The sequence below is a fragment of the Echiichthys vipera genome, assembly GCF_963691815.1.
Source record: "Echiichthys vipera genome assembly, chromosome: 15".
Lineage (NCBI taxonomy): Eukaryota > Metazoa > Chordata > Actinopteri > Perciformes > Trachinidae > Echiichthys > Echiichthys vipera.
In genome coordinates, this window is record NC_139840.1 from 8,208,139 (window position 1) to 8,233,006 (window position 24,868).

Genomic DNA, 24,868 nt, shown 5'->3' on the forward strand with positions numbered 1-24,868 from the left:
TATCACATACTATCATGACTTTTTGACATATATACAGATATATATATACAGTATACATAGTATAATATGCTCTTTGATTAAATTATGCTTACAACCACTTTCAGTGATACTAAATACTAAATGTCAGATAGAATAATAATTAATTAATGGTGCCCATATTGAAACAGACTTTTCAAGCTGCTTCAAAATTTAGGATAAAATGAAAAGATCATTAACAGGGACAGAATGGCTCAAATGTCAATAAAAAAGGTATCACTCATCTGCGTTGTTGGAGTTTTAGTAGATATTATTTACTAAGACGGTTATGTACGAACTATGCTAAATTGTAAGGGTGAAGCATGGCCAATCTCATTCTGTGCTGTTATTGGTGAAGTCTCTTTTATTTAAAGTATTACATTTTTGTTTACTGTGAATAACAGACCACACTTTTGGGGTTCAAAATCCATACATAAGTATATGAAACTCTTTTGGAGGGACGTTTACCAAAAAAAATAAAAAATCAAACTTTAAAAATGCATAGATCCACAATGAATAGTATCAAACCTTTAATTTTATACATGTATCCAGTTACAAAAAGACACACAGTCTAATACAGGTTGTTAAGTCCGAACACGATTCTGCACCATCAATGATAATAAACTGGCTGTGAGAACGTTTTCCCATTGCAGACTAGTTTTTACTGCTCTGTTGAACACAGTCTGAATGTTTTGGTATGGTAGAAGCACGCTGGTAAGTTTCCAAACAGGCACTGCTCCCACATCCAGCGGGTGACATCACATTGACCTCCACTAAGATCATAATGGAGATCCCACTTGAGAAGTGAAGGGTGCTGGTACTGTGCCACACCGGATGACCTTAATCCCACAGAAGGTATTATGAATTTATTCCACTACCAGGTTTGGAAAAAACTTTCAGGAGCAAAGAACACTAATCTATTTTTCTTTCATTTCACAAATTCCTCACTGGTGGTACTTTACCGAGTAAGACGTTTCCTACTATACAACGCTTTGTGATCAGAGTCCATTTATTGTAACGTGTAAACATTGAGGGAATAGTTACCTGATCAGTCTTCTATATTTGGCCTATTTATGTCTAGGAAATCAAATAAAAACGGCAGATGTTAATGCAGTAATTCTTGTGAAATCAACACTTGGTGAGGAACAAAAACAAATATTTTGGGATGACTTCCTTTCTGGAACTGGCAGTGAATCCGAAGTTACATCACGTCCCTAGGTTCAATCCTCCCTTCCTGTCCTAAAGTATTTGTAACTGTAAATGCTTTCAATGCCTGCAAACATACCTCACTATGAAAGTAGATGACAGTATCTACATTTATGACGTGGAGTTAAGCTACAACTAGCCCTCAAAACCCTTTCCTATAAAACGGTTACAGCTATGAACTGACTGGACAAAACGTAATGTTCTGGAATCATACTGAAGTATAGTTTTGCAAATCTCAGCTGCTTATTTCCAAGAAAAATGTGATGAAAAATGAACACAATTTCACACAAATCACAACAATGCAACACCGTTCAATGCATTAATGAGAGTTTGTGATTTTGCATACTTTTGCAATATTGAGATTTATCAAAATATATTCTCAGAAATATAATTTATTGAATTTAGCCAAATTGAAATTTTAGTATTTCTTAAATCTTCACTTGTTGGGATAATGCTAGATTTCATGACAGTTTTTCCAGGTGCGGTTTCCCAATCTGAGTACAGTATAATAATTTCAAAATCGCCATGGAAACACGGTCAAATGTCGGCCAGTGGAGCTATCTGATCAGTGAGCAAACAAAAATGTCCCTTGCCTGGAAGGTAATTGACTTTATTGTGTCCAAAATAAGTGTGATCTTAATATGGAATAGGTGACGGATAACTGCTGATGAGTTAGTCATACTGTGAGGCAATATTTAAAGAAACAGCTACAACAAAAGCAGTGTAGTTCCCTTTTACTGTGATTGATGAGCACACCTCCAGACGGTAAGCGCATTATCAAGAGTTCATAGTAGAAAAAGTTACTCATCGAGCCGTGTCTTTTTGCAGTACCAAGTAATGACTTGATAGCTGTAGGTAAATGCACTGTATAAAACATACTCTCAGGTCTGTGTGGATATATAGACATCTTTGTATATCTGTGGAAACAGACAGGTTGGTCTTTGGTTCCACTCTAAAGTGCTAACGTTTCTGTGGTGCAGCAGAGTCGAGTCTTTGGTAGCTGGGAAGGAGTTCAGAGGATCAGTGGCACCGGTTGTCATCCTCTTTCACATCTCAGAAGTAAAAAGTTTAGATTTGCTGTCTGCTTTTGTAATCCACACTCTTGTCTTGTTGTGACTATGTAGAAAAAAACAAAAAAACCCTCTAGCTTTGCCAGCTGAGAAGCAGAGACGTGACGAATGCGACGAGAGCCACCGTGGTGTGTTGCTGGCTCCCTCTGTGCCATCCTGTGCAGTCGTTGTGGTGCAGCAGAGGCCTGTCGACGTCGTCCGTTCTGCTGTACTCTGACGGCTGGCTGCTTGCCGAGCACTGCACCAGGGGCATCTGGTAGGAGGTGGCCCGCTTTTCCGGCCGGTCCGGACTGGAGCCGTCGCTGGGCCGTTGGCCGTTGTAGAGCAGGTAGCGGCCGTGGGCATCCTGCTCCATGCGGAATAGCTCGTACTCTGTGTGGGGGAGACGGATGCCCAGCGCCACACAACCGTTCGTTAAGGTGACATCCTGCTCCACTCCGACCTGCCAGGACCCCTGCACTCCACACTCGTTACCGTTGAAGACGTTGAGGAGGGAGGTGGTGGCAAAGTCCATGGGAGTTACTCTCATGTGGTTCACTGGAGGAGCAAAGACATAAGAAGAACTTTTAGCTCCAACTGCTTCTCAGAGTTACAGAGAGTAACAGCAGCAATTCTGAACTTCCTGTTTTTGATAAGCCCCAGTATAGAAAGCCATAAAAGATGTCACAAGAAATTATAGTATAGTTAACAGGTATCAAAAAGTCTTACAAACGTCTATAAAGGGATAAAGATAACATCCACTAGACTCAGACTCCTGCTATTAATCATACCACAGTAACTTTACCTTGTCAATTAGTCTTGAAATATGTATCTTTTGTTGTTTTTGATGCTTATTTCTTTCCATTTGATACCGCAGTAACCAAAGTTCCTGTCTGGAAATAAACAAAATCTTCTAATATAATCCTATGATTGCTCTATTTTATGCTGAACGCTGACTTTCTGTTGGAAATGCTGCAAATAAAACTGTTGAAATGCAAATTTCAAAGTGTGAACCTTTCACCTTTGTTGAAAATGTCGCTGTACTAAATGGGATGTGGTGTATAAGTTCTGACAGTGGATATCACATGCGTGATCAGCTATTACCGTTACTATGGTTACTATGTATCCCACTACTTTTCTTGGCAAGACCCGCACTACTTCCATTCAAGGGTTAGGACTTTCTCGCTGTTCATGCTTGTGTGTTCAGGGCCTATCCCCTGACCAATGGGGCTGTTCTGACCCTAACCACTGGAGGTCATTGCCTAACCTCAACCATCTTACTAACTCCTCAGTTGCTAGCATAGCGTGTCTTGCCAAGAAAAGTAGTGAAATTCACAAAAATGCTTTGGTGTCTTCTCGGATGTTTCTCTAATGTGTCTTTGTCTCTGGACAGCAGGAAACATGGCCAGTACTAGCTGACATGAAACAATTGAAACTTTCCCAGGTTCCTAAAGACCTCTCTCCATTTTTCCTCTTGTAGATGATGGCCAGTGCAACTTATTTTGTTTCCAGTTAGCAACCTCTACTGGTTCTAGTCCGTTCACTGGTGGATTGCAGACATGCGTAGCCTATAGCACTAACTGACAAAACAATGCTTTAGCCTAGTTAATACACCCCAAACCAGTTGATGGAAACACGGCTTCTTACTGTTTTTGACAGTTCACTGGACAAGTGAACGGAGGTAAAAGCGGCAACACGAGGAAGAAGATTTAGTTTTCTAGTCACTTGAAATGTGGTCTCTTCTGAGAATTGGTGGCATTTAACTTTAAGAAAACCATTAGCTGGAAAATGTCAACCAGTTACCTTTGAAGACAAAGTCTGTCCCGCCCCTGACGCGGGTGGAGTGAAGCCCTCGGCTGTAGCGTCCGCGGGCGTAGATGGTGAAGGTGGGGTGTTTACAGACAGGGTCAGAGTAGTGGTAGTAGTGGCCCTCCCAAGTGTGGTTGTTGTCATGGAAGAGGAAGTGACGGGTGAGGAAGAGGACCTCGGGGCGAACTTCGCAGCGCTGGCTCACCCACTGACCGTAGAGCCCGACGGTCAGGTCGGCCCGCGGCGGCAGGATGGGAGGGTGGAATTCATCTGAGCGGTAGATGATACGGCAGGCGATGCAGCCATGATCATGGTTCTGAAAAAAGGGTAGGAGAAGATGAGCCTAGCATACAGATTTAAAGCCCCTGAACACCCACACAGGTGTTTTCAGTTACTCTGGCTGATTAGACCTCTGCTTGGGTTAAAGGTGGGCGGGGCTTTGATGAGAATTTGATGGGAATTTATGAGCTCATAAATGTCCATCTACCACTAAGAATGATAAAAATGTACTTTGTCCCGCCTTTACAGGTGAAACAAAGCTAACAGGAGACTCAGGAAGATGTCAATCATTCACAGTGTTCACACCCACACAGGCTGAGAAGAGGTCTAATCAACCAGGTTAACTGAACACCTGTGTGGGTGTTAAGGGGCTTTAAAATATGTACATGAACAAAAAAAAAAATGAAAACCTAGAAGAATGAAAACACACCCTTATTAAAAACAACACAAAAAGGAGTTGATGTTTAAAGAAAGATCTTTAACAAATGTATTACTTTGTTTTTGCTCCATTTTTTGCAAAAAACCATCAAACTGAAAGGTTTGAGAATGGAAGATTTGAAAATGTAAAACTGGCACCTTCCAGTGGTGGCATCAAAGACACTATCATCCCAAAAATGTACGCATAAAAGCTAATCTTTTTGATGTAATCTGCAGACTTTTAATAGCACACTGGGGTCTATTGTTGGTAATGGTAAATGGACTTGTACTTGTAAAGCACCTTTCTAGTCTTCTGACTACTCAAGGCGCTTTCACACTCCTGTCACATTCACCCGTTCACACAGACGACATCTACATACCATCTGATCTAATCTAACCATTCACACCACTTTCACACATCCATGCGCAGCACGTGGAGCAATTTGGGGTTCAGTGTCTTGCCCAAGGACACTTCGACATGCGGACGGAACGAATCGCCGATCTCTCGACCCGCTGTGTCTCTGAGCCACAGTCGCCCCTATCAGCATGATTTACCAAATGGGCCTGTGAATGTTCTCATTTGTCCAGGTCGTCGTTATCCTCAAAGCAATTTCAGTCAAAAGCAACTGGACTTGGTTATTTGTCTAGGAAGACGTTTCACCTCTCATCCAAGAGGCTTCATCAGTTCATGTACACATCTGACCAGGCTGGGACTGGACCAATTTACCAAATGGTCTCTGCAAACTACTGAGTCAGGCCGATACTGAATTTTTGGGACAGGCACTGATACTGTCATATGAGATTCCAACAAAACTAAAACTAAACTTGTCAGTACTCTCTGGTCTGGCAGACAAACTATGGCGACGCGGTTTTCTAAATCACATTTAAAACAAAATCTGCCGTTTCTGTACTGGAATTGACAGCCAACAAAAACATGTATTGATATATTCGCAATGAGCTCAGTTAATAATATCGGATTGAGTTCTAATAGACGCAGTGTGTCATTTTTACAGCTAGGGTAACAAAAAAATTAAATATTAGCAAGGAACCTTCCGTATAACACCCATCAGCTGCTGACGCTGTAAAGTGTTTACAAACCCTGAAGTTCCCACTGAACATCACTGGATTAAAGTCCAGACATATGAAATGAGCTGAAAACTTTTTTAATCCATCATCAGAGTATTGTATTATGAAATCCACAATAAATAAAAAAAACCTGGCGTCTGTTCAGAGGTGAAGGAGGAAAAACTATTCCCTTCAGTCTCAGGCTCTTGAATGTTGGACGCCAGACAAGGTTGCGGCATTTTCTCAGGATGATCACATCATTTTACTGTGAAAGACAGATGTCTGGCCCAAATCAAACCATGGCAACAGAGCTGAACTTTCATGCTACTTACAAACAACGTGATGTCTTCTCCTAACCCTCCTATTGACAAAAAAGCCTATGCATGACCATTAATCGTAATAATTTAATATCATGTCTGGTTTAGGGGAGCAGCATGTGATCGCAGACAGAACAGCTGTGGGTCTCTGGTTGCAGAAGAGACTTGGGGGCCTGACCGTCTAGAAGCTGGAAGCCTTTAAAATACTGTATTCCACAAAATCTCGTCCAACGACTAAACTCCAGGGAGGTTGTGGAGTTTTTGTTATTCGAGGGTGGTCAAAAATTGAAGACCTAATCTCCCCAACCCAATCACTCTTTTTCCAGACAACATTATATCCCTGTGTGATTTATAGGAAGTAAAAAAATACATTCTATAGATGAGATAAACCCTGTTTTAGCTCTAATCCCTTCTTACTTCACAGTGAGAAGTTAATGGGAGGCCTCCTGTGCGTACAGGGGAAAAGTGTATTTTTACTTCACTTTTGCATCTGTGTTTGTGTGTATGACATGAGTAAGACATATATACATAGCAGGGGTGGGAAAAAGAAATAAATGTAGTATGTAGAGAGTGAAATGTGTACGTAATACAGTATATACTGCATATGTGGAAACATGAAAAAGAGCAGAGGGTGGGCGAGTTTCTGCTGCAGGTGTGGAAATTATGTTCCAGATCTGCAGGAACTTTGAACCCATAAAACACAGAAGGCTGTGTGAGCTGGGGGAAAAAAGGCCAGACTTGTCCTCCTTCTATGGATATTGATGACCAGTGTGAACCACGTGGTACCACTGCTTATCTTAGGCAAAGGATACTGCAAGCAATGGGGGATATATGTATTTATCCCACTCCCTGCATTTATAGTTATACAGTGGAGATCAAAATTAGAGAGCAAAGTATTAATTCAATTCAATTCAATTTTATTTATAGTGCCAAATCATAACAGAAGATATCTCAGGACACTTTACAAACTAGGTAAAGACCACACTCTATGATAAACAAAGACCCAACAATTCCCCCGTAGAGTGCGGTGGCAACGAAAACCTTCCCTATAACAGACAGGAACGTCAGACAGACCCAGCTCTGTGGAGGACGGACATCTGTCTGCACCGGTTGGGGAGGAAGAAAAGGAGAGAGAAAGAGAGAAAAGACACACAGATGGACAGAGAAAGACAAAGACTGAGACAGACACACTTCCAGTAACTATAATAATATCTATAGTAACGTGAATATGACTCATATGTTAGGGCAGTTAATACAGCAGAATAGTAGAAACAAGCACAGCTAAGGTGATAGATTGTAATAGCAGCAGGAAGCGTAATGCAGGACCACGGCAGCAGGCACCACCATTAATTATATATGTATCACGTTATAATTGTCTATTTGAAATAACCGTATGGTAAAGCCCAAGTTGATAAACTCCTGCGTGAATTGAAGGCAAAAAAAAGAAAAATATTGAATATTTTCTTGTTTTCCTAAAACTTTAGTGCAAACTATAAACTCAAACTATCTGACATCAGATTTTCTGAAGAAAATAGTATCAATATTGGAGCATGAGAGGTTAAAATAGGTCTGTGAAGCAAACTGAACACTTCTTCCCTCATATGGACTGTGGAGGCTGGATGAGAGATTTGAGTAGAAAATGAACCTGAACACACAACATCCCCAATAATCCCCAGTGGAAATGACACTCTACATAAAAAAGGTTAATATATGAGCTGTGGGGATCGCTGCTTGCTTACACACTGAGTGTTAGGGCCCTCAGGCGTGCTTTTTACACACGCAAGTGTTTGTGCAATTGTTGCAGGTTGCAAATAAAAGTTTTACTGCTGTTTGGATACGATATTTATCTCAAACCTTCAAATTAATGCTTCAAACCTAATCCATGTTTTTACTGAATAGTTTTTAAACAGAAAACCATTAAAAAAAAGACTCAAATGAAAGTACTTACTTCACTTGAGAAATGTAAAAGTAACAGATTGTCTCTACAGTGTTGGAATTGGTCTTACAACATATAGCCTACTTCAACATTTGGGAAAATACACTCATTTCCTTTCTTGCAGAGATTAGATGAGAAGGTCGCTACCACTCATGTCTGTACAATACAAACTAGGCTACAGTTAAAAGCTGGTTAGCGTAGCTTAGCATAGAGACTGGAAACAGGGGGAACAGCTACCCTGGCTCTGTAAAAAACGGTCTAAAGCTCACCAATTTACGCTTTCTTTTTCTTAACCCTTACAAAAATGGAAGCGTACAAACACTCTCAATCTGAGTGGGTAAAAGAATGGACAAGCTGCTCTCAGGAAACTTTAGCAACTTTAAATTCAAACATTCGTAGGAAGGTCTTTGCGGTAGAGAACAAAATGTCCAACCTGTTCAAACTTGTATTGCAATGCATTTTGGCTCTTCACGAGGAAACAAGGCATTTTAAATCCATACTTGAAGAAAATGAGAAAATGAGGAAATGAGGAAGGATGTTACCGCTCTTGCTTCATATAAATTACATTTTCATTTTTTATTGCAACATTTGGCAGGCGCTTTTGTCTGAACCGACGTACAAACGAGGTACAATCCAAGCCACAGAAGATCAAGGGGAATTAGAAGTGACTTTCACTTGGTTTGGCAGCCATCTTTCATTTGGGCACTTTGGGGATTACCGCCATAGCTCAGGGGAAGATGATGTCTATACATTTTACGAGGAACAGAAACCACGTCAGGCTCAGAGGGAAATATTGAACTTGTTACTCCACTACATTTGTTTGACAGTTTAAGTTACAGATTACGTTATTTTTAAAACCTCACCCTGTCCAGTGAAAACCATGGATCTCCAGACAGGTTGATTTTGATTTTAAAGCTCATACACTGAAGGATGAAGGATGTCCTCTTGGATCAGCTGGACAATGCGTTGTCTTGCGTATACTTTTCTCTTATACACAGGAGATACACAATTCTCACGGGATAGCCACACTACATATACACGGAATAATTGTGTGTTCATTCTTCATACAAGCACATTTTTAATAATAATACATTCTTTTGTGCAAGTAAGATTTTGAATGCTTGAATTTTACTTGTAGTGGAGTACTTTCACAGTGTGGTATAAGCATTTTTACCTAAGGATCTATATGCTTCCTCCACCACTGACTACCTCTGTGTTTTTTTATGTTGGGATCCTTAGAGCTGGACCAGCATCTCTCCTGTGAGAGGACTTCCTTGGAATTCATAATAAGAGTCTTATCTGACTTCATGTCTCAGGTTTTAAATGTAACTCAAAGGCTTATGGGCTCACAAAGTAGCAGCAAAAGACAACAAAACATAAACCAGACTCAGCAAAGCATAACAAATGACTCTCTGCATGAGGGATACATGGATAAGCAGCGAAACAGCAACATCAACAACATAAAGACACAGATCCCTTCCTAACAAGCATCTACTGTATATGAACAGGTCTCTGCCTCGGTGACGCAGCAGTGAACCAGGCGACAGGAAATGGAGAAAACAGATTAGACACAAATTTAAAAACAAAGTCTGCTGCCTTGCTATTGCATCACTACTGAGATCCACCCAATAACCACGAATGAACATGCTGGCATCAGGAAATGCTCTGGACGGAGACCAGCTCTGGGTTCAACGCTTGAGATGATTGGATTGGATAGTAACTATGGCAATAAAAAAACCCTGAAATGAAACCATTACGACCTCAAGAGAGGGTCGGATTTAGTGCTTTTTGTGTAGGAAGGATTGGGGTACTTTCTAATACTGTTGCTTCCAAAAGTATAGAATTTAAAACTTAATGTAGTGTATGTGCATAGCTGGTGACCAACGGGGCTCAAAACTGACCAAAGCTATTAAACTAGTTATGATGTTCAAAAATGCTTACATAATCCAGGCTTGTGAAATAGCCAGGTCGACCGAACCTACAAAATAAAATAAAGCAGCTTTAAAGCAGCTGTTCTCCAAATACTGAAAATAAAGTGGGCTGGGATTGCCTCCACAGGGTTCTCACCTTCCCCAGTACGTGAAATACCAAGTTTTTGCACGCGTGGCCGGCCAGACTATCAAAACAAACCGAGAAACACACACAGAGGGAGACCGACTTCAGCCTCTACTTAGCACGCCATTACTCCACTGCATCTCTATATAGAAAATGTTATGTTTGCTGCTGTATTAATGTTTTGAATGTCAAGTATGGCTCCTTTACTGCTTTTTCTTTTTCATTTAAATATTAACACCTTATAAAATTGATGTTAGCAAACTGTTGTCTATTAAAAACACTAGCATACATTTTGAATCGTGTTTCTGACCACTTGATAAATCTAAAGTCTGTTAACAGGTCGGGAGTAATACTGCATGTGTGAAAAACACTTCACAAAGCCTTTTCACTCCCTGCTTTTAGCTCTGTTGAGGTCTCCACCAACTCCGGCAGGAAAGGCTCCATGCTCCACTATGTTCATCGGTTAGTTTCTCACTATTTAAACGATAAAGCTAGCGGCCGTAAAAACCATAACAATGAGCTGAAAAGACAATAAAACGCTCATTGGAGGCGAGTGACACAGCAGAGTTCAGTAATCTTTTTATGAGACTGTCACTACGAAAACACATTAAAAATGATTCAACCACAACAGTATTGCAACTTTCAACAGAATGACGTCTGCAGAAAAACTTGTCCCTATGAAATTTTACCAGTGGTAAGATGTGAAGGATTAACTGGGGACACTGTTTCTGGAAAGGGATATTGTTGTTAAATAATGTAAATGTAATGTTTCAATACTGTAGAAATCACGGAAAACTGATCTCTCACAGCCTTGGCAAGTACAAGCTGACTGCATGGCTAGATACTGCTGCAGGTAAGTGAGGAAATTATTTTGAGTGGTTTTGGGGATCTGACCCTCTAAGGCATTGCTGTAATTATGTTTGACTCGTTGGAAGTGCATTTAAAAGTGGATCACAGCTTATCCAATACCCCGCCTTCCTCTTTATTCACGACAAATTGAGAGTAGACGTAGAGCACATGCAACACTTTGATGTGAGCCTCAGGAATGCGTGAAATCAGACCTGGTATGTGCTCACTGGAATAATTCATATGGCCGCATGATTCAAAATTCTAGGAATACCACATGTCGATCGCTCCCAGAGATAGGCCGGGTTTCACATTGCGCCTCTGCGGGCCAGAGGGGCTTAAGAAGAGCAGCTCTGGTCATTACAGCACCACAGGGGAGCTTGTCTGATCACAGATCCTCACTCCACACTCTGTTTACATTATGATCAGCAACACCAAGCCCCATCATCCCCGTACAAATGGATGTTTGTTTAGACAGCGGCCCCGAACAGGATTTCATTGTAATCTCTGTAGAGGGTGACAGTGAAAACACCACTCTAGGGTTTCACCCAGCGGGGAAACTGCTGTTCAGCAGTGTAAATAGAGAAATTACATCCAGTAAGCACGGCAGAGGAAAGAAAGGGCGCTAGATTTGGGAGATGTCAGTATGCGTTTCTGGTTTCTATCAGTGCAGATGTTTAGTGTGCAAGACCAACATTCTGATCCTAAATCAGATTTGGATCAACAGTATTTGATTAAGTCTGAAACAGCCGTTTGTTCAAGCACACAGGTGGCATTTACTGCTGTAGAACAATTCAGATTGGATGTCAAGTTGTGAATCTATATCTATCTATAAAACTACAATAACTAGACTTCCACACCTGTTCAGTATTGAGTGTTTTTTTCTGATCAGTCCATCACTCTCATACCTCATATAAGGTAAAGATTTCATTTCAAATAAAAATGTACCCAGGTCTCCTCACGACCTTGTGTATGGTACGCTTAAAGAGATAATCTTTCATAAAAATAAAAAAAAAAACCCACTGGTCTTAAGGTCACTTTGTTCTTTTTCTGGTGTGTGTGTGGTCTTTGCGTTGTGGAGGGTCGACACAATGGGAGCTGAGTTCAGCCGAGGTTCTCCGCCGAGCTGTGTGCTCAGGACAGAAAACAACTCCATCTCTAGCTTGGTCGTGCATTCCAACAACTACAAAAGGAAGTGGACGGTGGTTGTCGCACTAGCGGCTACTACTGGCAAGTCTGTGTGCAACCCTCCTCCGGTTGACAGTGACTTCAGAGTACTGGGCTGGGAAAAACAATATGAAAATGCCTAGTTTATATATTTGTGTGTTTTGTTTTTATCGCAATGTTGCAAAACCAGCAATTGTACTACGTTACGTCAGTATTTATGTCAGTATTTATGTCATTTGGACGACGCTTCAGGTTCTCATCCTTGCACCTTGTGTTCATTTTGCACTGTAGTTTTTAATGAAATGAGAAATTACCCAGTATTCAATTAACACATGGGCATATGATAATAACATGAGTATTTCATATAAACTATTGCTCTACTGAATCATCAGAAAACAGGCTATATATCGTTATTAGGATATGAAATATCAGGATAGAATATTTCGTGCTAGTACAAGGACGTCAATTTTTAATTTAGGAATACTAGAAAAACTCTTATAAGGCCCAAGTAGAGACACACTGACAGACAGTTACGTTTTTCTTGTTTTATTCTCTGGTTATCACCTCACGAACCCATAGACTTATCTTGTGATGCCTTGGCAGGAGAGCTAGCCAGCTATCCCTGATGTTTTTGCTCTAGAAGACAAAGCCACATTTCCCCTTCATCCCTCTTAATTAAGAGACAATCGTTAGGGGCTTACCTTGGCGTTTTGCAGGGCGGTCTGGTAGCTTGATGGCTTATAGTACAGCCTCTGGGACGGCTCGGTGTGGATGTCTCCTAGAAACAACTCCTCCACCAAGTGATCCAGGTTGTGATGCAAGTACTGCTTCTCCACCCTTAGCAGCTGCAGCTCATGCATGGCAAAGTTAAGCTCCCTGGAACAGTCGTAGCCGCCCTCTTCACTCAACAGCTCATAGGTCGCACCGGGCTCCCAGGGGCCCTTCACAGCCCCCCTACAGCTGCGGTTGAGCCTCTGACTGAGCTCTTTGGCCACAGTGGCTGTGTGACAAACCATCTGGACGCGGTGGAGGTGGTACTCCGCCTCTGTGCCACCGCGGATGATCCAGGAGGCCTGGCGTAAGCGCAGGCGGCCCCGGATCACCAGAGTGTAGGTGGGTTTGGTGCAGTGGTTGTCCTCGTAGTAGAACTGGTGAGCCTGGAAGCTGTTGTTGGAATAGAAACTGTAGGAGCGCGTCAGGAACTCAGGGCCTGGTCTCACCTCACAGCTGTAACAGAAAACAGAAGAGGTTTCAGATGAACACCATGCCAGTCCGCATGCAGAAAAAGTTTAAATAAATACTCAAATACTTAAATATTTCAGTCAAGCTTTGTTTAAAGGGCCTTCTGACTTCATCACATATGCATGTATGTGTACTACGCTCTTGTGTAAGATGCTGTTTAAATTGAACACAAGTTCTTCCTTAAAATTTAAAGTTGAAAGCTCACAGTTTCTGTGGTAATGCAGATACCAGCAGGGAATTAACTGAAAACTCTGTGTTGCATTCATGGAAACTGAAAACGTAGTCCTAGTTGTGTTGCTGAGTTGTGTAGCCCAAACCTGCTGTGGCTATGTTAGCATGAGCACATGTGGGTATAGCATACTAACCTGCTAGCATACTGTCATCCATCATTCATATTCTTAGTGAAATAACCACTCAATGCATTTGTAAATACATCTAATTCAAGTTTCTTTATTGGCTTTATGTAACTTCAATTGACAAAATGTTGCATGATGTCCCACGCATGTTACCTCCTGGTCATGGGTCCAAACTGCCAAACAGGAAGTGAGAGCTTCCTATGATTTTTATAGTGGAGGAGACTGTACCATTTAGAGTACAGAGGGGGGTTTCATTGTTTCAGGGAATGGTCTTTTTAGTGCTCTAAACAAACTATACTGTTAATATTTATACAATAATGATACATATAAATGTTATTTTATTGTCTCTGCGATTATGGACTGTCTGTTTCCTGTTTAAGCAAGTGGTAGAAGTTCCTGAAGGAGAGTTCAACATTGGAGTTGAGGTTGATTCAGTACAGGTGCAGACCTGCTGGAAGCTTGCTGCTAGTCCCTAAAAGCCATGTGCCTAACCTAATTTTGATTTAGTTGACTTATGGATCTCCTTATGTTTGCCCGTGTTATGCAAACTTATGAATACAAACACATGAATATTGAAGAGAAGGATAATCCAATTTTTGTCATTAAAAACCAGTTGACAATTAAGTTTCACAAGTGCACCAAAAAGGATCACAAACAGATGATAAGAACGCTCTGACAAAACAGACTAACAGAATGTGCTGCAAGTTTATTTTCTTACTGCACAGACAAACGGCAATAGTAAGTTAAAAAGTAAGAAAACATTCTATAAACTCATAGTATGTTTGCTGGAACATGCAAGAAACACCAGTATGGTCTTTTAGACATCTTTAAAATACCCCGATAACATATCATCTACATATCACCCAACATATATTATGTTAAGTGTCATGTCTGATGCCCTTGTTCAAACATATAAAGGGGACAGTTGCATTGGATTTGAGTCAAAACTTCCTGCCTTCCTATGAGAAAGTTGCACAGAAAACCACAAGTATATAGTTGTTTACCTGGTGGACACCCAGTGACCCTCTACATTGGGAGGCATCTGCACAGTGATTCGGGCTCCATTGTGAAGGTGCTTCAACATGTGTTGGCACTGGGAGTCTTTGAGCGACCGGCCGAAGGTTTTCTCCAGAGGGAGACGGCTGGACCGGCCGTCTGAGTAGTGAAGAGAGGAACCACCTTCGGTCCAGCCTGCGGAACACAATAAGGACACCAAAGGGTTTAGCTCAGAAGACATCTGCATTGATTTTCTCTTCTTTTAGACATGATTGTATGAGGGGGAAAGAAATAAGTTAGTGCCATTCAGTTCAGTGTCTGAACCTCAGACATTCTGAATGAATGAGTTTAGTTTGGCACAGCTTTCTTCTTTTAGGTCTTTAAAACCTAATAAATCGCACACCTGCTTTTAAGGCAGTTATACTCTTGGATCAAACTATCAAGATGACTTTTTGCCCATTTGAAATGTCTCTCATGTTTTCACTTTGCATGTTTGAATGTGGTGATTTTAACTCATGTCATCACCTCAGGATTACAGGGCTTTATCGGTGACCTGCAACACCTGGTATGAGTGGAGTCTTTATGGGTTAATATTAGCTGAGCGAGTGATGAAAAGGCACAGCTTAGATGTCCAAGTTGAAGAAATGATATGTGGCCTCCTGCTACCACATCAGACTTGAAACAAACTCTGAAATCAAGCTACAACTAAAGTTAAAAAGACGAGCGCAGCATTGAGATTTGAACGCTCAGTTCTGTCCGCGTACCCTCGATGCACCGCATGAAATAACAATACCCTCAACAATGTGCTGAGCTCAAAGGGATGCAGTATCGGAAATGAAAGCATTTTCAAGGCCTGCAGCCAAAGAAAAGCCTTGAAGCTCAAGGTCCTGCAAGGATTTATTTCATGTAATACTCTAATATCACACATAGCCACCTTGAAATATGAAGACTTTGCCTTAAATTCTTCCTATTTGGACCCGGCTTGCCTGGCAATATCATTTAACGCCTTGGAATGCCGCTGCGGTCGCCTCTGTGCTTTTGATTTGAAACTAATAACACAGAGGGAGGAACAAAAAAAGCATCTGATTAAAAGAAGCCAAAAGCTCCGTGAAGAACAAAGCTCCAACCAGTTGTTTCATCCAGCGAGGCTGCTCCTACGTGTGTGTTAACCGAGGCTTGTGTGTAAATTACCACGTCACAGCGCTGCTCAGTGGAAACACAGTGAGGAGACTTGATCCCCAGACTCAGCTGGTGCAACCCATTTGTAACGCTGCTGGCTTGAGCTGTGTTAAAAAAAAATCAAAGAAAAGGCTTCACAGTTTGCTTTTTGTGTGTTTATGTGTGTGTGTGTGTGTGTGTGTGTGTGTGTGTGTGTGTGTGTGTGTGTGTGTGTGTGTGTGTGTGTTTATGTGAGCGTGAGGCCTTTTTTGACATCTGCAGTCAGGTCTGGACCAGGAATGACCCTGAGTGGCTGCAAACAGCTTGTTTTTACAATGTGGAGAGCAGAAACTATCAAAATGTGTGTGAGGATTTAAAAGGAAACCTGGTGAGATGTGTAATGCAAACAGCCTTTTAACCTCACTGAGGTTTACGCGCCTCAGATTTAATAGCAGGTGAAATTCAGGGTAGGACACACACAAGTACAAACATACACACAATATGGATATATGGATAGTTTTGATCCACAATAGTGAATTGAATGTGCTTGGCTCCCTTTGGACTCTTGGTCTGACAAACAAGTGATTAAAAACATCACCTTGGGCCCTCAATTACTTTTTTTTCCTTCAATTTTCTGACATTTTATAGCCTGAACAATTGCTCAGTTAATTCAGAAAATAAATGGGTCTTGATTTCCGATGAAAATAATTGTTATTTACAGCATCTGAAGATTTAAAACAGCCAACTAGCTAACAGTCCAGTATCTTTCCTGTAAGTGGTCATACTGTAATGAAGCAGAAACATCGAATGTGAGCAAACTTGAGAGAATAATCCTAGAATAAATGAGTTCACTATTGACTTTGTAAACACTATAAGAAAACAATCTCACCATCATATCTATAGCAGTTCTGGGGGTCCTGATCTTCCTAATCTTATCATTAAAAAAGGGGTTGTCTGTCACATTTATCATTAAGGTCAATTTGATATATAGCCTATTTTAAGTCCTATTAACCGTACACATATTTATCTCATGTGAGAAGGGTTTACTTTTAAATTTTTAATATGGTCACAATACCAGAAGACTAAATACTTTTGACAACCTTAGGCGGGATAAAGATGATGACTGACAGTGTCATGCTTGAATGTAGCCTTCTCCATCCAGCGCAGCTCACAAAACTCAAACTGTCACATTTTAAGCTGCATTCTGATCCACAGTGTACATAAACTGTACTCCCTGATCTCTACTCTGGGAGGTTAAGGGAAATGAGTGATGAACCGTTGTTCTGTTCCTCCCTACACTGAACAGCCCTATGTAGTTTAATTGCCTAGATAGATAGATAGATAGATAGATAGATAGATAGATAGATAGATAGATAGATAGATAGATAGATAGATAGATAGATAGATAGATAGATAGATAGATAGATAGATAGATAGATAGATAGATAGATAGATAGATAGATAGATAGATAGATAGATAGATAGATAGATAGATAGATAGATAGATAGATAGATAGACTCTATTAATCCCAAGCTGAGAAATTGCAGTGTAGCAGCAGCTTTACACACACAGACACATCAAAACAGTGATAATAAAAAACAATATAAAAAAAAAATACGTAAATTTTTTTACAATAAGTGGTCTAATTGTAGTGCAAAGTAAACATATAATAAAATGATCGGTTGTAGGACACACACACACACACACACACACACACACACACACACACACACACACACACACACACACACACACACACACACACACACACACACACACACACACACACACACACACACACACACACACACACACACACACACACACACACACACACACACACACACACACACACACACACACACACACAATATTGAATAAAGTAAATAAAAAAGTTAAAATATGATTCTTTGTATATGATGTCAGTTTTGATGTTTGACACAACATCTTGTGGTGTTGATTCCCAGCAATTGAAAAGAAAAAAAATACAGTTAGCACTCAGCGCTACAGCCAAAACACTGAAAAGCTCCCAAGAATCAGCCGTGTTGGGTTAAAATCAGTCGTCAACCTCCAGGCTGACAAGTGAAGCACATGTGGTTCCTTGAATGGTCACTTGAGGCTCCAAAAGTCAGTCAATCCTCATAGACCACCTTGTTATCTTGCCCCAGCAGAAATAAACTCTTGGTCTCTTCAGATAATTTCCCTGTTGACAACTGTATTTAAATCATATTATATACTGTAACTATGTACCCGATTAAGGCTTAAAGTTCTCATAATTAAGGGCTCAGCTGCGTGACAGGCGGGTGCCATCACAGGAGACTGTAGACTTAATTTTGCCCACCTCAGCTCAGTTTTTTTTCTCCGATTTTGGAGTTGCAGGGAGTTAGATGGAGTCAGGCAGTGCCAAGATGGAAACAACAAGAGCAGCAATCTTTGAGATCTTTTTGGCTTTTTAGACGTCATAGAGACTACTGTACATTCGTATTTTATACAGTCTATGATTCAGATATCACTTCATATCAGCTCTGCAACAGATATGGAAATGTTATTAAAACACAGGAGGAGTTGATGAATTATCTCCTGACGTTCTGCTGCGGCTTTCAATGGGTAAGGTTCTGGGTAATGTATGCCTTTGTCAACAGGGAAAGGCCTACGAAATTGATATCCAAATCAGGGACTTTCTCCTCAGTTAAAAGCTGATTCATACTCTAACCTGAGAATAATGTGCGTCACATAATAAAACAGTCTAGGATCCATTTTATTTCTTAGTTTTGATAACAGAGAAATGAAGCATTCTGGTCTGCAGCAATAGACCGGTCAGCTGCGTCAGACTCTGTGGCTTTGTGACAATATCCTAACTATAATGAAACACAAGTTTTGTTTATTTAGACATTTTAGAAACGCTTAAAACATTTTTAAAGAGTTTCATCAAATCTCAAAATGAAAAACAGACTTATGGGGCTATAAATGAGGAAATTATTAAAAAAGAGGCCTGTTTGTAAAATTACTTTTTAAGAGGAAGCGTCATACAACTCCTTCTCTACAGATTTAATGAGTGTTGAATGTGTGACTGGTGGGAGTTCCTTCCAATAGCGTTCTTTAAAGAAACATCTCTCCACACATTAAGGCAATAATCAGACTGGCTCGGGTCGAACCCTCTCTGGTCCCTCGCTGCTGCTGCTGCTTTTCCCAAACTGCTGCTCTCTATCTAAATCAAAGCGCCCACTAAACTCCTAGAGCCCCAAACCACAGAGAACATTTCCAGTTGGCTTGATCCCACCAGTGAGGTAACAGCACTGGGACCCCTGACAAGCGGAGAGACTCCACATCGTTTATGGGAAGAGAAAAATCCAGAAGTGCCAGAGCAGAGAGCAGACAAAGGACTGTTCTCTGTGCTATCTTTGTATTTGGCGGTCACCATAGACTAGAAGGGGGTGAAGAAAATAACGACATTTAAAGATTCTAATTTTAAAGTCAATAACTACAATAATAACATTTTAAAGAAGGTTTATTTTGGAAGACCTTCTACGTCTGGATTTCAGAGCTGTAAACATGAGTTAGGTGATTTGTGCAGATTAGAATTTCACACTCAGCCTGAATTAAAGTAATGAAATAATGTTTTTGTTGTGTAACAAGAGTCTATAAGCCATGCTAGCAGCTCTGTTAAACGTTATAGGCACAGCAGAGCTTTGAGCTAAATGCTAACACCGGCATGCTAACATGTAAACTACAGTCAAAGAAAAGAGCATGTATAGACTCAGACTGGACACACATCAGGCAGGCCAGTGTTCAAGTCTGACTCTTATTCCTGTTTTTTAATTTCATTTTTGATAAATACAGTTGTAAAGGAGGGTGAGGGTTAAACTCCCCAGAGAAACCAGGTGCTAAATGCTAATGTCCTGACGTGCTCACTGTGACAGCGGGATCCTCCCTATGTTCCCCGGTCAGGGAACATTTGACCCTTTCCCTTAAAAGGGTCTGATGTTCCCAGTTCGCATAAGCCTCTGCCTCCACTGATTTAATTCAGCATTTTGTAAGGGTCAGGGGTTACAGTTAGGGTCAGGGTCAGGGGGTAGTGTTAGGGTCTACATAGACCTATTTGATAAGGTTTTCGAGACTATTTGTGGAAAAAATAACAGATACACAGAACACATACAAAGCGGAGAAAACATAGGACCCGGGGAACATAGGTATGCTCCCGTGACAACGCTACCATGTGGATGTTTAGTAGCTATAGCCTAGCTACTGTTTACCCTGTTCATCATCTGAGGGGATGATGTGTGCTGATGAAAATGTTGGTTTTGAAGGTATTTCATTATAAAGTAGTGGACATATTAATATTTTGATCTCATAATGCAACAACATGAAAAGTTAAGGGTCTACTCACACTTACCATTTGTACCGTGTCAAAGCAGGGTTCACGGCTAGAGTCTAGTTCGTTTGATCAGTGCGAGTACAACTTTTCCATGCCCAGACACAGCCCAGTTGAGAGAGGTGGGCTTTAGTAAAGCACGATTGCACATGTACGAGCCCGACCATTAATATATGGTATACTGATGTCTGTTTGTATACGTCTTTTCCCCACGACCTGCCAAAGGGTTGGTGGTGGTTTGATGTGCAGAGTGTTTACTGCAGATTTGATCAGATAAAAATAGGCAGGCTCGGGTCATTTCAAGTAATGCGAGTGAAAAGTGGACCTGGGCCAAAGTCAGAAGGATTCATCCTCTGGGGAAAATTGTCTGGACAAAATTTCATGGCAATCCATCCAATAGTTGTGGAGGAGCTACTGTCCCCACACTGCTAGCATGGCTAACTTGAATTTCTAACATGTTAACTTTTCAAAAGCTCTGCATCATATGCATAATGTTAGATCTAAAATGCATGGTGTACACTTACAGAGTCCATTCTGTCTCATGTTTTCTGGAGCTACTGAGCTTAAGACCAAGAGTCAATGTTGAACTTTTAAGGCAACATGGACAAATAAAGTCCTTAATGTGGTCAGAAAAAATCTACAATTTCAGGATTAATGCAACCTGTTGATGGTTACGTGATCATTAAAAGTTGTTGAATTAGCAGCTAAATGGACCACAAGTTGAGTTTTTCTTTTTGTCAAGGGTCCATTCTTCACTATCAGCATTTCTTCCTGTAGGGATGAAGAATTTTCTCCCATTGTTGTGTTGCCATTTTCGAAACAAATTGGACTTCTTCCTACACCACTGAAACACTGCTGAAAGAGAAGAGGGACATACTGGGCTGCACCACAGTTAGCATCTCGATCTTTCCCTGATGTTTGAGAGAAGTAAACCCTCGGGGCTTTCTGCTAGGAAGAGTTTATTTTAATTCTAAACCACTATGTTCCTTTGAAAACCCACATCAAAGTGTTGATCGCTGGACAACTGAAACATGGGGGTGAATGGTATTCAGCCAGACGAGAAGACGACTCAAAACTGCGGCAGTGTTTGTAACAGAGTACTGATTCATTCATTAATTCGATATCCAAAACTCAATGTGTTCTTAGTAAAGTTTAATTAATTAACTGATATACTTCTTCAGTACATGTTAAAGCTCCTTCATAACCAAATTTGAGTGTGCAGTGTCGATAACGTCTGTTGGTGTTGTAACTGTAAGTATTTGAGTTTAAAAAAGGAGCTGATTTATAATTATTTCCTTTTTTTAAATGCAAATAATATCAATATTGGTTTCAGCTTCAGAGATGACATATCGATCGAGTTGTTTGTACTAAAAATTAAATTTGAAATTATTGAAATCCATGACGTGTTGTTTTCTTCTATTGTTACAATTTGTCATTGCACACGTTCACCTCTTCTCAATCCAACATCAAGATGGACAAAGTTGTAGGATAACTGATTATTTGAACACAGAGTTTACTCATCCCCCTGTATTTTGAAAATGACTGAATATTTACAGATGTAATAAAACTTTAAGGTACTTTTGAGGCCCGAGGACGTCTCATTAGATTCACATTAGTAAAAAGGTGAAGCACTAGCAGCTGCTGCTCCATGTTTCTTTCTCCTCCAGTAAGTTTACAGCACACACTAATCCAGGCTGACAGTGCATTTTCATTGCCCCAACGAAAGGCTGCAATAACACACCACCTAATTGAACGTTGGATTCACTCAAACACACTTAAGGATAAGTGGACTCCAAAATATCGTTTTATCTCAACCCAGTCATTTGAAGTTGCAGCCAAATGGTGCCTGCACTGTCACTGGCAGCAGATGGACTGGGTCAACTGCAGTCCCATAATCCACTGCTGCTCGGACAGACTTTTCATCAGGAATGGATGTTTTAAGTGGCTCTTAACTCGCCCAGAGCTTTCATCTGCCCAGCAGCCCCAGGGAAGCGTTTTTTATTACCTTTTAGCCTTTAAACATGTTCATCACTGCGGCATAAGGGATAACTTAGCCCGAAAATATTATTACCATTAGTCCTGTTGGACACAAACACGCAGACATGATGGTAAACAGGTGTGATGAGGTGAAGAGGGCATGGCAGGTTCCTGTGCCCCACAGAAGCAGTAGAAAATATATAAAAGTTCAGGGGAATGTCTAAAAACGCATAGATAAATTGGATGGTCTCGTCCCTTTTTTAATGTTTTGTGCAACAGAGCTTCTTTTAAAGGGTGTTCATTTTGTTTTCCATGCACACGTGGTGTCTAACATCTTGTGAAACATCCACACTTGCTGCACCTCATGGATCAAAGTTTCTTACCCAAAAAAGCAACGAGAAGCAGCGTAGATGACGGCCCCATCCCGCTCTTTGGAGGACTGAAAGGAGCTTCACTGGTCACACTGGGGAGTTGGGGGTTTGCCTTTACGCAGCGTCCTTATTTATTCCGACACAAATCCTCACATTATGTATCCAAAGCATGGAGCAAACACTCCTTAGATATCCGAGCATCATAGAAAAAACACGCCTCCGGCTCCTCTACAGAGAATAACCCCCTCGCTGTAACTGAGGCTCAAAACAAAAACTCGCAACCTAGAAAACGAAGGAAAATCCAAACTCTCCTACGAGACAGTCCGGAGAAGTTCAACGCCGTCGTTCACTACTGAAATACAGCAGCTCTGTTGCTTTTACGCGCGCCCTCCGTGCGTCCTGGAGGAGTGTTTGTACGTGTGTTCAGAGACTGGACTCCCCTCCGCCTCCAAAGACATTTTAGGGGCGTGGAGTGTGTGTTGAAGTTCTCTCCCGTTAGGTACACACTGCAAAAGAATCGCCCATGTGTACAAGGTGTGTTGGCTGTTCAACCCGGGGATGTTTTGAGTATTAAAATGTCTTAAAATGAATTCAAATAACTTGAAGATTACTATTACGTCATACAATCCTGCAAAATACCAACATCACATCATCATTATGCATCATGGTGCTACATATGTCTCGTTTTAAACGTTATTTATTTGACACTAGGTTTTGAAGAGAACAAGATTTTAATTCCATGTGAGGCTGAAATTGGCAGAGACGTTTAAGCCATTCATGCCTTTCATAAACATGTATTTGCTTTTTTTTTTTTTTTAAATGTTTTTTTCTTTCCTCCTCATTCTTGAGGGGAACTTGCAAAAGCATGATCAAATTTCATTCCAAAAGAGGGAAGCAAGATTACTCCTGCTAATAATAGGACTATAACAGCACCTAAAAACAAGTGTAATAGACTATAACCTTAATATCTGAGGTGTAATACAATGGAAGGCTGAAAGGTAAGTGTTTGGAGACTGTTACTGAACCCAATGGGCTGAAACAGGACCAAATGTAAGGATTGGTGTCGCAGTGATACTGAGCTGTAATGATTCACGAAGCTAGAATAGTGAATAGTAAAAACATATTGTGTGATTTGGGGTTTGTATTAGGGGTGAAGTTGTCCTTGGGCCACACTGAGCCTTTACCTGTGAGTCTTTGTTTGTGTCCAGCTTCCTGCTTGTTATCATGATGAATGCTGCACATTTTTCTTGACTGTGGCTCTTCTCGCTTTCTCATCATTAGCCTGTCTGCCTGGAGCGAGGAACAACAACAAAGCTTCACAGAGCCTTTTCCTCCCTTACACCTGTGTGTGTGTGTGTGTGTGTGTGTGTGTGTGTGTGTGTGTGTGTGTGTGTGTGTGTGAAAGAGAGAGAGAGAATCCTTGGCCTTGAGTTTCCAACTCTGTCTCCTTTCAACTTTTGCCTCTGATGTTTTGAGCCTGAGGCAAAGTCTCCAGCTCCTCTTCATTCATCCAGTCAGCCACTCCGACACTGAGCCAACTGTGTTATACCTGCTTTTAAACAATCTTTATATCGGCACCAAACCAAACAACTTATTACTTTTATAAGTGAATCAGTTTTATTCAGTTCAATGTAAAATAGTGAGCTAAAAGTCTTGGAACCCAACACAGCATGCATGCATTGCAACGTATCCCAGCAGAAATCCACTACTACAGTAGAACATAGTACCCCTCAAAGGAGTACTGGACAGATTCAGCCCTGCACTCTGATGAGACTGAATGGACAGATAAAAGAAAATGATGCAGCAGAACCAGATGTATCGTCTTTTTAATTCAACACATTTGTCTTCCTTGATTTATCCGGTTACATAACCCACAATGGAACATGACTGCCAACAGTTTAGTCGGACATTTGGGGATGTTATGCCAGTAATCGCTAATGAAGCATAGAGCTGCTATCCTCCAACGCAGATTAGGAGCTACAAAAGTCTGGTAACATTGCTTCTTTCTAACTCCACAACTCCAGTTTTTCAACTTATTGTCTTCAGCTCCAACCGACATTGACACGAGTGTGACATCACTTGAGGTAATTTGTCTTCACGCAGATCTTCCTGGAGCCACAAATACAACTTTTCCTACATATGCAGTAGCTCTTACCAAGACCCAAGTAAAAAAGACTCTGATGTGCAAAATCTGCAGATGCACAAGGCATCTAAAATATTTCCATTCAATGTAA

At 40.9% G+C, this 24,868-nt stretch overlaps 1 protein-coding gene across 1 annotated transcript; it reads right to left on the reverse strand.

Moving 5' to 3' along the window:
• Positions 1-351: 351 nt before the first annotated feature.
• LOC310958085 (protein APCDD1) lies at positions 352-23,025 on the reverse strand. Its single transcript, XM_083928893.1, has 5 exons — positions 22,647-23,025; positions 14,764-14,950; positions 12,863-13,388; positions 4,074-4,395; positions 352-2,828 (listed from the first exon to the last, which is right to left on the reverse strand). Exons 1-5 carry the CDS (start codon positions 22,684-22,686, stop codon positions 2,365-2,367), a joined length of 1,539 nt encoding a protein of 512 aa, XP_083785019.1. The 5' UTR covers positions 22,687-23,025; the 3' UTR covers positions 352-2,364.
• Positions 23,026-24,868: the final 1,843 nt, after the last annotated feature.

Bases quoted from the DNA above. Each gene is read 5' to 3' on its own strand.
- LOC310958085 (XM_083928893.1), bottom strand. From the start codon at position 22,686: ATGGGGCCGTCATCTACGCTGCTTCTCGTTGCTTTTTTGG. The intron at 13,389-14,763 runs GTAAACAACTAT...TTTCTGTTACAG, and splicing joins GGTCACTGGGTGTCCACCAG to CTGTGAGGTGAGACCAGGCC. The intron at 2,829-4,073 runs GTAACTGGTTGA...TTGCTCCTCCAG, and splicing joins GACAGACTTTGTCTTCAAAG to TGAACCACATGAGAGTAACT.